At 45.3% G+C, this 13628-nt stretch overlaps 1 protein-coding gene across 6 annotated transcripts in view; it reads left to right on the top strand.

The window, feature by feature from the left end:
* Positions 1-327: 327 nt before the first annotated feature.
* LOC103345895 (neuroblastoma breakpoint family member 4) overlaps positions 328-13628 on the top strand; it is a 29975-nt gene continuing 16674 nt past the window's right edge. Inside the window, exons 1-8 of one of the 6 annotated variants that reach the window (XM_070076832.1) lie at positions 328-520; positions 3739-3762; positions 5300-5360; positions 6131-6304; positions 6485-6668; positions 6794-6895; positions 10903-11109; positions 12790-12889. In XM_070076832.1, the coding sequence (XP_069932933.1) occupies positions 10935-11109; positions 12790-12889 (275 nt within the window). In that variant the 5' untranslated portion in view covers positions 328-520; positions 3739-3762; positions 5300-5360; ... (2 more) ...; positions 6794-6895; positions 10903-10934. The other 5 variants (XM_070076831.1, XM_070076835.1, XM_070076833.1 and 2 more) reach the window with 5 other exon arrangements.

Below are 13628 nucleotides of genomic sequence, written 5' to 3' on the forward strand. Positions count from 1 at the left end.
GTGCACACAGGAAACCATCTAGTGTAGGGAAGTTGTTTCAAAAGCAGAAACCAGTGCCTGTCCCTCACTCAGGGCCATAATAGTGACTGTTTCCAAAAGACAGACTTTTTCAAAAAACAAGCAAGCACGCAAACACACAAAACCCCTCCGTGCTCCATTCAGCCAGCACCTCGCGCTCCTCCCAGGGCCCCAGAGCGCCCAGAGCCCCACCCCAGGGCCTCACCGCGGCCCTCAGCCTCCGGAGCCGCCGCGCTCCCAAGGCCACGCCCACCGCCGCGCGGCCCGGCGCTTTCCCGCCCTCCGCAAGCCCCGCCCACCCACCCGTTGCCCTCAGCCTCTCACACAGCCCAGGCCCCTGCGCCCCGAGGACGCCATCGATGACCCCCAGCCCAGCCTGCAGGCCGCCGAGGGCCCTGGGGGCTGCCGCCCCCCTGGGGAACCCGGATGCGGACCCCGCTTCAGAAAACAGAGCTGTGGACAATGGAGGACCCCGCGCCAGGGCTCCGGAGCGGGGACAGCGGTGCGGGGTCACTTGAGGGCCGCCTTCCGGAACCGGAGTCAGAGGAGAAGAGAGGGAACCGCGGACGCGGGGCGGACCCCGCGCCGAGGGACAGGGTTCCAGGAGGACGGGCGCCGGCCCCAGGCTCAGGATGCCGCTCCTCCGGAGGAGGATGCAGGAGCCGCGCCCACAGCTCCCGGGAGGGCGGGAAGGGCCGGCCCCCCTGGAGGAGGCCACGGGGCTGCGGAGCCCGGGCGGCAGGGGGCGCTCTCCGGGACCACAGCCTCCTGCTGTTTGTAACTCCAGGCCTTTCATTCTTACTGTTGTGTTTATTCACTGGAGAGAGAGAATTACAGAGAGGGGAGAGGCAGAGAGAAAGGTCTTCCATGCTCTGGTTCGCTCTCCAGATGGCCACTACAAGGGGTCTCCCAGGCAGGAGCAGGCCCCAAGCCCTCGGGCCATCTTGCATGGCTTCCCCAGCCCATTAGGAGAGAGCCAGAAGGGAAGAGGAGCAGCTGGGACAGGAACCAGCGCCCATGGGGGAAGCCGGCCCTGCAGGTGGAGGCTTAGCCCACCAGGACACAGCACAGGCCGGGCCCACGGCGTTTCCGGTGCTGTGCCGAGAAACTGACTTGAAACTTAGCAGACTCCAGGAGCTAGAATCCTGCTGTCTTTTCTCTTAGAGAGAGGAGGCCTTGCCTCCTGCATGGGGGCTTGTAGTGTATAACTTTGTTGCAGGCAGAAGTCTCTGAGGGTTAAAGTGCAGTTAAGGAAGTGAGGTTAAGGTGGCTGCGGGTCATCCCGCACTGTCTTGGGCTCAGAGGCTCTGGAGCTGGCGCAGTCACACTAAGGAGAGGAGCCCAGGAGCTGCAGCGTGGGGGGGACAGGGCGTGCACAGAAGGGCAGGGTCCAGCAGCCAGGTGGCACAGCAGGTTAGAGCCCCAGCCTGTAGCCCCGACCTCCATGGGGGCTGCTCCACTGGCTCTGCAGCTCTCTGCTGTGTCCCTGGGAAGCAGCCAAAGACGGCCCTAGTCCTTGGGCCTCTGCCCTGGTGTGGGAGACTTGGCAGAAGCTCCTGGCTCCTGACTTTGGATCAGCTCAGCTCTGGCCATTGTTGTCATTTGGGGAGTGAACCAAAGACCTCTCTCTCTCTCTCTCAGGCTCGACCTCTCTCTGTAACTCTGTATTTCAAATAAAATATAATAATTATTAAAAGAAGAAGAACCAGGGCAGTGTCTTTTCCCGTGGGCCATACTAGTTCACTCATCTCTTCCCTGAAAGGTTGCTGGGCCCAAGCCAGCTCCTCCCCAGGGTTTGAGTCATTCAGTTTGTTCTGCACCTGTTCTCTCCATCCTTATCCTCTCTACTTGTTTTGTGTGTGTGTGTGTGATTTATTTATTTATTTGAGGGTTAGCACTACAGAGAGAGGGAGAGACAGAAAAAAGGGCTTCCATCTGCTGGTTCACCACCGAAATGGCCTCAATGCCTTCCTCTGGGCTGATCTGAAGCCAGGATTTATCCGGGCCTCCCACATGGGTGCAGGGGCCCAAGCCCTTGGGCCATCTTCCACTGCTCTCCTAAGCGATAAGCAGAGAGCTGAATTGCAAGAGCAGCAGCTGGGACATGAACCGGCTCCCACACGGGATCCTGGCCTGACTGACAGAGGCTTCCCCTACAAAGCCACAGCCGGGCCCCATCTCCTTCTACTTTAAATCAGATGTGGAAAAATCCTGCCTGAACCCCATGCTCACATTAATGAGATTGCAGGGATGTGTGGGAAGGATCCCTCCTCCAATAGGGTGAAAACAACACCTGTGTCTTTTGTGCTTTTTCCACATAAATTCTTAGGTGCTTCTTCTGGTCATATGAATAATGTGCTTCATATTTTGGTGTGGGTTGCCTTGAATTTGTAAATTGCATTGGATAGAGTAGACATTTTCATCATGTTAATTCTTGTAATCCGTGGACATGGATGTCTTTCTAGTGTTTGTGTCTGCTTCAGGTTCTTTCACTGGTGTTTCATAATAGTCATGGTAGAGAAGACACTAAGAAATGGACAAGTAGGAGTACTTTCTACATGGCTTGGCAAACATTTTAATGAGATGTGGGGGCAAAGCATTGAGGCCTGTCTGTGTCTAGCACACAGTAACTGCTCAGTCACATTAGTTCTTACGAGTTCATCACCCTCTGCTCTTTCAGACTCTTCTTCCTTGTCTTAGACACAGGGATAACTGTTCATGGTGTGATGGACCATTCTACTCACATAAGTTAATGTTCCTCAAATGATTTAAATGTTTAGTATTATTAATAATGTCTCAAGGAGCATCATCTACATATATTTGGTATGTCCCTTATTAATTGTGAAGATGCTTCTCCAGGTTGTATCCTGTAAAGGGAATTGTAAGATCAAAGTTCTGGTACATTCCTGATGGTGCTGTTCTGGCCCCATTGCCTGGCAAGAAGATTTTCCCATTCACATTCGCAGCCACTGATGAGAATGTTCTTTTCTATACCCCCTTGCAGAAACTAGACAGCCCCTGTTACCTTCTGTTAACTTTTACCAGCACTTAACTCTTTATTGTGAGATTTTATCAACTCAGATTACACTCAATAGGCCTGGAAAGGCTGCGATCAATGGGATGGTCTGTGTTCTCTTGTATTGGATGACTGCTCTGTTCTGAGATAATCAGACAACAGCAGTGTGAGCACACGAGTCTTGCACGGTGGACGACACTGCGTGTTGGGTTCCTGCAGTGTTCTGGATTTTGTGTGTGAGGCCCTCATTTCTTTGTCGCTCTTTCCTTTCTTTCTGCCTGCTTCCTTATTCTTTCTTTCCACTGACTTGGGATTGGTCTGCTCCTGTTTTACTAGGATTTTTGAGATACTTTGTTAGGTTATTGGAAGTCTTTCTAATTATTTGATGTAGGAACTTAATCCCATAACCTTTCCTCTGCATACTACTTTTAGAATTTCCTGTAGATTCAGTGTGTTGTGCTTCCATTTTAATTAGTTTCATGGAATTTTAAAATTTCCCTCTTGGTTTCTTATCCAGCCTTTATGTATTTGCATACCTTTGGGGGTTCTTGTGTTGTTGATTTCTAGTATTATAGCATCCATGTTCCATGTGCAGATGAAAAGAATGTGTATTCTGCAGCTGTGGAGTGAAATATCTGTAGTCATCTGTTATGGCCATTTGGTCTGTAGTAGTTTCTCTCTGATGCTTGTTAATTTTTTTCCAGGTGATCTCTTCCTGTCGAAGAAAGGTGAGTGTTGAAGTCCCCCACTATTACTACATTAGAATTCATGTGTCCTTTAGATGTAATAATTTTGTTTTATAAATTAGTGTGCTGCAGCAATGGATTCGTATGCACTTACCATTGTCACATCTTCTTGTTGGATCAAACCCTTGATAATCATATAGCAACCGTCATCTCTGTTTCAGTTTTTATCATCAAACCTATTTTATCTGATCCAACCATAGGTACTCTTGTTCACATCTGATATCCATTAGCATGAAGCATCTTTTCCCATCCTTTCCCTTTCAGTCTCTGTCTTTACTAGTGTGTTTCTTGTAGGCAACTTGTGGTTGGGTCTTGGTTTTCATCCAGTCATCCTGTCTGTATCTCGTAACTGGGTAATGTTGTCTGTGGACATTCACAGTTATTATGGATAAGGGATGGGTAAGAACTTGATTTTTAGAAATTTCATCATTTTGTTGTGAGTACCCTATGTTCTTTTTCCAGTGGGTTTTCTGTCATGTGTCTTGATAGTGGCAGTGACTCCTTATTCCAAGTCACTTGCAGAGGCTCTGGGGATAGGAACTGCACAAGGCAGACAGTGCTCCTGTCTCAGGAAGACCCTTTTCTGGCATAGGTGCCTGATGGTCTAGAGGTGGTCACAGAAACTCATTCTGTGTCTGACTGCAATCACTACTTGATCCTTTCAGTGTTCTTTGGTCCTGCTGTGTCACCCAGGAATCAAACTGAATATCAATGACAGATCTTAGCACCAGAGTGACTCACAGGGGAAGCACATTCTCCAAATGGCCAAATGATGTCCCTGTATAACAAAGGAGGAAAATTCCTCAGTTCTTTGGATGTCACAACATCAGGTGCACTTACCCAACTGGTAAAATATTTCTACCTGTGCAGAAATTTGTTGGATTGATAACATCAGATTTTTCCAATTGGTTTTTATTGTCCATGTTCTTGTGGTCTTAGCCCAAAAACTGTGTTGACTCTGCCCATTTCTTAGAGCATTTGCTCCTTGTTTTCTTCTGTTAGTTTCATAGTTTCAGATCTTACATTTAGATCATGATCCATTTTGAGTTGATTTTTGTAAATTAAAATCTATTTTCCCAGTCCCATTAAAATAGATGTGCATATCTCCAGGGAATGTTTTCCACATCTTTGTCAAAAGTAAGTGTAGGGATGTAGGTGTGTGAATTTCTAGGGGTTCTCTTTTTTTCCATTGTCCTATGTGTCTATTGCTATGTTGCTACCATACTGTTTTGGTCTCAATAGCCTTGTGGCATATCTTTAATTTTGAACTGTGGTGCCTCCATCTTTGGCTTCATTGTGTTAAGAATATTTTGAGTATTCAGAGCCTTTTGTGTTTTCATAAGAATTTTAAGATTTTTTTCTTATTCTGTGAGGATGTCATCAGTATTTTGATGGAGACTACATTGAATCTCTAAATTGTTTTGGGTAGTTTTGATATTTTAATAATATTAATTCTTCCAAATCAAGAATATATGAGGGAATTCCATTATTTTGTGTCTGCTTCATTTTCTTTCATTAGATTCAATGTGTTTGAATTTCATTGAAGAGGACTTTCACATGCTGGTTGAACTTATCACAAGGTATTTAATTTTTTGTATCTGTATAGAATTAGATAGCACTTACCAATTCTCATCATGATGGTTGAGTATATAATAAGGCCATTGATTTTGGAATTCCACACTGTGTAGCTAATAAAGAATTACTAATCCAGAACACATAAGGAATGGAAACACTTCCCCCGTCAGGTGGAGGCCTCACAGCAGGAATGTGGGATTTCCCTGGGTCATGAAGGGGGATGTGAATGAGTTGGAGGTGTTTGTTATGTGTGGATGCTGTGTGTGATCCATTCCATCTGTGCTATTCTGACATTAAACACACTGCTTATCTGCCCCATGTGCAGGGGACATAGGGTGACAATGACAGTGACTCTAATTCAGCAAGGGCAAAAATGGAGCCTACAAGGAAGTCATGAATCCAAAAGTTTTCAAGTTGAGATGGGCAAATCCAACAGGACTTCCTGGGATAGGTTTCAAGGCTGAGGACTAATCCTCTGTGATGTGGGGCCTTGCCTCTGGGTCTCAGCCTGTGATACTTCCTTCTTCATTTGAACCAGTACTTGTCTTTTCTTCTCACACTCCTCTGATGTGTGTCTTCTTCCTGGTGTTAGCAGCCTTCTCTTGGTTGTTTTGCACATACACCTTACCTGAGTCAGTCTGCCAATGCCCCGTGCTTGGCTCTGACCACATTCTACCAGGGGCTGTTCTCACGATCTCAGGCACATCAGGAAAATCTTTATTGACCTGATTTCTGTTGGTCATTGTTGTTTTTAATTTTTTATCTTTGAAACTAGCAGCATTGCCTCGCAGAAAAGCTGGGTCCACAGAGGTCCAGAATGAATCTCTACTCTCCCTGACTCCAGGAGACAAAAAGAAGAACATGGATCTCCATACAGAAATGACCTCCATGAGGTCTGACAGTCTCCACCATTGCAGCAGAGGAGAAAACCTGAGGGAGAATTCCAGAGGTAAGGGACCACACAGGACAGGCAGGGCTGTGTTAAATACTCATTCACCTTATGTATTCTCTGCTCCCATTCTATCACCCAGTGATTGAAAACAGACAGAGAATACATAATGGGACAATAGAAATGTGGGAAAAGCTGTGTCCAAGGAATGACCCTCATACTTTGTTTGTTTGTTTTTAGGAGCAGTAATAGCAGTGCTTTATCTGAAGTCTACAAAACCCAACAATGCATTCTTGGAAGACAAGAGCCATGCTCGGCACAGGGAAGCTGGAGGTCAAAGCTCATGGGGTGGCCCTCCTTCCATCAGCTGTGGTGCTGAGAAAACCTCTTAGTCTCTATGGACCCCAGGTTCCTCATCAGTGAGGTAAAGTGTGTATTGTTCCTCTCTGAGGTCCTGCTGCTTAGGTTCCTCTGAGTCCCTGGGGAACCACACGTGCCCTGGGAACTGAGGCTGAGAGCTGACCTAGTCCCTCCTGTGTCTCCTCCCAGATCCGGAACTGAGTCCACATCCTGAGAACCCAGAACTGAAGGTGCAGATGAAGGAAGATGAGCAGCTCTCTGGGACATGAGAATGACCCAGAGAATGACAAGGTAATGTTAGGGTGAAACCAAGTGTGGGTGAGATGAAGGACACATTGTGTCAGAAACCTCAGGGGATACTCAGAAAGGCCTACTCCACTGTCCAGCCCCTGAAGGAGCCACCTTCCATGAGTACTGAGGTCAGGAGAGAAACTGACTCCACAGTGAACCTGTGCACCTGGCCAGGGAGATCCCTGGATGGAATCAGAGCAGGTTTATGCTGAACACAAGCTTTCCATGCAAGCTAGAGATCCTGGTAACTTCAGTGTCACCACCAAAAAAAAAAAAAAAAAAAAAAAAAAAAAGAGGGAGAGAGAGAGAAAGCACAGCCTTCCTGCCCTCTTCAGCTAGGTACATTTTTCCACCCATGCTCAGTTCCGCCATGCAACACACTGCACAATCCAATAAAATGGCAGTGGTGCAGTTCCACAGCCCCAAAGTAAGGATCCCCATGATCCCCACATGGGGCCAAGACCTATGTACATTGTTCACAAGGCTTTTGCTTTCTCTGTGCTATAGTGTGAAAGCACTCACAGAACTCAGTAGCCAAAATAATTAATCATTCATCTGAGAAATTGGCAAAGGACCTGAGTAGACATTACTCCATGAAAGGAATATGCATTGCTACCAGGTTTATGACAAGTTGCCCATTATCAGTACTCATCAGGGAAACACCATTCCAAACCACAGAGGGATATCCCCTCAGAACCATAGGGTCAGCTGCTTTCACAAAGACAAGAGAGAATAAATGTGGGCAAGGGTGTACCAAAAAGGAAACACTTTTACATTTGTGTGAGAATGTTGAGTGGTATGGCCATTATAGAAAACATTATTGAAGTATTTTTGAAATGTTAAACTAGAACTGTCAAATGACCCATTCATCCTCCTTATTGGTATATGTGCAAAAAAAGAAGAAACAAAAAACCATATCAGATATATACCTGCAATCCCTAGTCGATGCCTTATTCACAGAGGCCAAGATGCAAACTGCCTAAATGTCCATCAACAGAAGGTTGGTTAAGCAATCTTGCTGTCCATATATATGGCTTGAAAAGTATATTTTAATAAAAGGATACTACAGAATTTCCATGACACTTTGGAATCACTTGAAGATTTTGAATCATTCTTAACATGTCTGTGTATAGATATTTATATACATATAATGTGTAACAATACATTATACATGATAGATGTATGATGATGCTTAAATATATATTTATATGATGGAATGCTGTTCAACTCAAAGATAAAGGAACTCCTGTCATTTGTGAGAAACTGGATGAAATTGGAGGACATTATGGTGAGTGAAATAAATGAGATATAGAAATAATAACACTGCATGAAGTCTGTTATGTGTGGAGTCTGAAAGAAAAAATGGAAAATTGTTGAATATGTCAAAACAGAGAATATAAGAGAAGTCTTCAAGGTGGTGCAGTCTGGTGGGAAGAATAGAGAAATGTTGACCCAAGAGTACAAAGTGGTAGTTATAGAGAAGAACTAAATCTAGGGTTCTGAAGTTAAGCATGAGAATCTGAGTTATTAGTGGAGCATGCTATTCTCCATTAGAATGAGAAAGTCTGAGAATTTTCTAACAGTAGATTTTGTGGGTTCTTACCATGTGCAGGCACATAAAGGTTAACTGTGAGATGATGAATATTTTATTTACTAGTCTAGAGGAATCATTACACTATGGATATGTACATTACAATATCATTTTTGAATATTTTAATAATTATTTTAAAAGATGTATTATTCTATTTGAAAAGCAGAGTTACAGACAGAGAGGAACACACACACACTGAGAGGGAGAGACCTTGCATCTTCTGTTTCACTCCCCAAGTGCCTACAACAACCAGGGCTGAGCCAGGCCAAAGCCAGGAGCCCAAAATGCCATCTGGGTATCTCACAAGAGCTCAAGGGCCAAGGACATAAGCCATGTTCCACTGCTTTCCCTGGCACCTCAACAGGGAGCTGGATCAGCTGAAAGTGGAGCCGCTGGGACTCCACCAGCACTCATAGAGGAGACCAGTGTCTCAAGTGGTGGCTTACCCCACTATGCCACAGTGGAGACTCCTACATCTATTTAGACATCAGAATTTAAAATTTCAAAAAAAAAAAAAAAACAGTTTTGATCATCCACTCAAATGGAAACCTTAAAATGTGCAGCTTTTGGGACTGGCATTTCATTCAGCAGTTAAGTGGCTTTTGCAATGCTCACATATAGGCCCTACATATAGGATGCCTGTGGGTGAAACTGAAAGTGGAAAGAAGTGGTTACTAAAGGAGGATGCACATTCCCTGAAGGGAGGAGAGAACTTCCTCTTTGCTTATGGCCTTGTCGAGCTAGGTGGATCCAGAAGGCTTCTGTAGCTGAGGCAGCTCATGTCAAGCGCCCTGGGTGAGCACTGAGGTCAGACATAAGAGTGTGATTTGTTAAAGACACAGTGAGAGCCACTGTGCACTGCCCTCTGTCCTCAAAGCTATATCAAGGGACTTCATAGTAGAACTGTTCTCCAGAATCACTTCCTTTTAGTGCATTAAATGGAGGATATTCTTATGTCTCATAGGTTATAGTTCTGTCTAAGAGCTCACAGCAGATGTATCATCCGTGGGTTCTTCTTTGAAGACAATTAAGTTTCTAAAAGGAAAGAAGGGAGAAGAGGAAGGGAATAGCAGAAGGGGGCAAAAAGTGAAATCCCCTTTGAGAAGCAGTAACCTTGGACAGCCCTTTGCTAGGCTGCTGAGTAACAGTTCTCTTAGTTTTCTTGTTCCATTCTGTCTTTTTTTCTTTCTCAGACTAAACAGGAGAGTTGGAGGAGGAAGAGGGGGAGAATAGGTGGGAGGGCAGGTAGGTGGGAAGAAGGACTATGTTCTTAACATTGCATTTATGCCATAGATACAACATTAAATAAGAAGTTAATTTAAAAAACCACTTCAAATATGTAACACCCATATTCCTCAAAATAAGTTTGCCATCATTATAAAATTAGTTGCAGTAATTATATATAAATATATTATTAAAAGCATTAGGTTCTTCCCATACATTTGCAGAACAAATTGGAGTTCTGCACACCAAGTGTCACCCTGGCCAAGCCTGACTGTTGCATGCTTTTGGGGAGTGAAATAGTAATGTAACACATAGTTTTGGTTGTGTTTCTCTGTGTGTATGTCTCTACATCTTCATCTTTACATCTCAAATAAGTATAATTAAACAAAGAACATTTTCATTTCCATATGTTCAAATATGTTCAAATTAATATGTTCAAATTTTCTGTTCAAAGTCATTGATAAGAAGATGAATATACAGGCCAACATAGGGAGAAACTTTTTGAAATTGCATACCTAATATAACAGTTCTATCCAGAAAACTAAAAGAACTCTCAAAATTCCTTTCTAAGATAATAAAATGACCCATTTATCAGGGAAGCTTAAAATTCAGCATTTCAAACAGGTAGAAAAGCCTTGAGATCTCTTTAAACAGCAGGTGGGGTGACTTCCTAACAGCCCTGAGAAAGGAAGGCTTGTTGGGACACATTTTCTGCCTTGGTATTTTCATACACATACATGACTATATGAGCGATACATGCTTAGGTGATTTGGGGACACGGTCTGTAGTATCAGTGCAGGATCTATAACTATGAGACTGGCAGATGGGTAGGTTGTCCCCACCAGTGGGGGTCTTGTGCCTCAACCTAGCTTAGGCCCCTGGAAGGCAGAGTTCCAAAGATTCCATGACACGCTCCACCTTCTAATTCTGTGATGGCAACGGCAGACCGTTAGCTGCCACACAACAGCCAGTCCTAGCAGAGACTGAGCTACAGGCAGTGCCTTGAATCTAGGCTTTGGCAGTTTTATCCTTGTTTGTCCAGTGAAGAACTTCCCAGTGTTGTCGGGCAGTGGATCAGGTGTTTCACATCAGTAAGTGAAGCTTGACTGTTATTGTCACCCCTCAAGCCTACCTGAAACTCTTGGATGTCATTTGTTTGACCCTCACCTGTGTTTGGGTTTCCTCTCCCCAGTCCCTGTTGTCCTGCTGTGACACACCATCAGCATGGCAGGATCCCACAGCCCTGCCTCAGATCCCGAGGCAGAACTGAATGACCTCGAATGCCAGCAATTGAGATCCCAGCTGGCAAAGAGCCAACAGGACTGCTGGGAGCTCCAGGAGAAGTTTCTCATAGCTGAGGCTACAAACTTTGCCCTGGCCATGGAGCTGAAAAAATACAGTAAGTTCTCTCGGGTCATTTCACCACAGTGAAGATTGTCCTGTATCTTCTCCTGAGGAACTAAATGGCCTCACTACTTCATTGTTGTCTTCTTTTTGCTGAACTTAATTTCCTCCTGACCACACTCCCAAGCTGACACACAGGGTTTCGCAAGTTTTCCAAGGTAGCAGTGAGGTGTAGGGTGACAGGAGTGCTGAATCTTTCATGGATTCCTGTTGAGGCATCGAGCTGCCTGTTGTCCTCAGGGTCAGGCTCCACCATATTGAGTGCATGTTTATGATCATCCTGTCTGTGTCAGCTCCTGCAGCCTTATACCATCACTGTGGGCCTCATTTCTGGGGCTAACGCATTTCACTCAATTCAAGCTTCCGTTGAGTTCCCATTGGCAAAGCACTGTCCTAGGTCAGGAGTGGACATGTGTTCAGAGTGAGCAGGATGTGCTTCCAGAGAGACAGAGAGTCTCCTGTGCACTGGAACTCTGGTATCCATGGGAACACCCTCACAACACAGCCTCCCCACTGGGAGAAAGTCCTGCTCCTGGAGCACAAGTTCTTCTTCCAGAAGAGGAAGACGCTGCCTGAGACCTGGGAGTGGGAGCACAGGGTGTAGGGGGGGAATCAGGCCCACTCACCTGGGTGCTCCCCACTGCCCACCTTCTCTGTAGCTTCGATTTCTCTCCCATTCATAGGTGCTATCATAATTCCTGCCTCTGTAGATTGTCACAACAATATGTGCTCCTTCTTTCCTATACAACTCCAAGGATGGTTCCTTGCTCAAGATCAACAGAATCCATGAGGCCCTTATTGCACTGTTTCTAATTTAGCAGGAACTATACTTTTTCTTGGGCCATATTGCCTCAGGGCCTTACTTTGTTATACATTGTATTCTACACAGTTCCATGAAAGATGGTCCCTTAAGTCTGAAATAACAAACACTTGAAATCTTTCCCAATGCAAGGAAACAGTCCTACACCCTTATCAAGCTCCCAAATATACAGAAGGTGACGACTTCATGCCCCAAGTTCCTGTTTGACCTGAGAGGCTGCAAGGCTTGCTGAGTCCAGTGGCTCATGATTCAGTCTGAGCTCAGGGGCTGGGAACTCTGATTCTGTAAACACCAGTGGAATCACCTTGTCAAGTCACCTTCTGTATCTTTGAAGTCCTTTTTTCTCATTTTACTGGGAAATAGCAGGGTCAGTGCTGTGGTTCAGCAGGTAAAGCCGCTGCCTGCAGTGCTGGCATCCCATATGGGTACTAGTTCAATTCTGGCTGGTCCACTACCAATCCAGCTCTCTGCTATGGCCTAAAAAGCAGTAGAAGATAACCAACGTGCTTAGGCCCCTGCATCCACATGGGAGACCTAGAAACAGCTCTTGGCGTCTGGCTTCAGATTGGCACAGCTCCAACCTTACAGCCATTTGGGGAGTGAATCAGCTGATGGAGTCTCTCTCTCTCTCTCTCTCTCTCTCTCTCTCTCTCTCTGCCTATGTCTCTCTGTAACTCTGCCTTTCAAATAAATAAATCTTTTAAAAATAGGAAATTTCAGATGCTATGTAGTGAGGTGATGAAATACAGATGTGAAACTCCCAATCTGGAGCCTGGCCCTGGAGTTCTTTTGGTCTTCAGCAGGCACTGACTACAAAAGCACCTCCCTGAGTTCTGCGTGTCTGTCTTTCCCCAGATTGTGAGAAGTTTAAAAACATCATTGAGTCCATACTGACCAAGAAGCTCCACTTGGAGGAGCCGCTGGCAGAGAAGCCCACGGTCCCAGAGCTGCTCAGGTAAGGGTCTCTGTGTGGGACAGGCAGGTGGGGAGGTGTGTGGGTGTCTCCGGTGGGGCAGCTCAGAAGGGAGAACTGAGGCATCTCAGGCATGGAAAGCCAAGGCACTGTGGCAAACAATGTTCTCCATGTAGGATCACTGTGGGACCCCAGACAAAGAAGTGGCCATCAAAGGAGGATGCACTTTTCTCTAAGGGAGGAGAGAACTTCCACTTTGCTGATGGCCTTGTCTAAATACAGACAGAGTTTTCAAAATGCTTCCATAGCCTAGTCAGCTCATGTCATGAGCCTTGTGTGGTCCCTGACAACATACAGAGGAGTGCTAATTGTTCAATTAACAGCAGGAGTCACTGTGCACTGACTCCCCATGCAGGACCTCTGTCCTCAATGAGTTGTATTAAGAGAGAGTTACAGTGAAACATTTCTCAAACAGTTTTTATTCTTGGGTGGGTGTGTGTGCACATTGTTGAAATCGTTACTTAATATAGAGTTGGTCTTCTGTGTACAAAGTTCATTGAAAATGCATCTTAAAGGAGAATGAGATTGAGAAGTAGAGAGGGAAGAGGAGCTGGGCTGGGAGTGTGGGTGGTACCCTGGGTATGGGGAGAAGAATAACTATATTCCTAAAGTTGTCTTATGAAATGTATATTACTTACAATAAATGAATGAATAAATTTTTAGAAAGAAATGGTAAAAATTAATTTTACAATGAAAGTAAAAGTGAATAGGTACTTTGAAA

The sequence above is a fragment of the Oryctolagus cuniculus genome, chromosome 7 (genome assembly GCF_964237555.1).
Source record: "Oryctolagus cuniculus chromosome 7, mOryCun1.1, whole genome shotgun sequence".
Lineage (NCBI taxonomy): Eukaryota > Metazoa > Chordata > Mammalia > Lagomorpha > Leporidae > Oryctolagus > Oryctolagus cuniculus.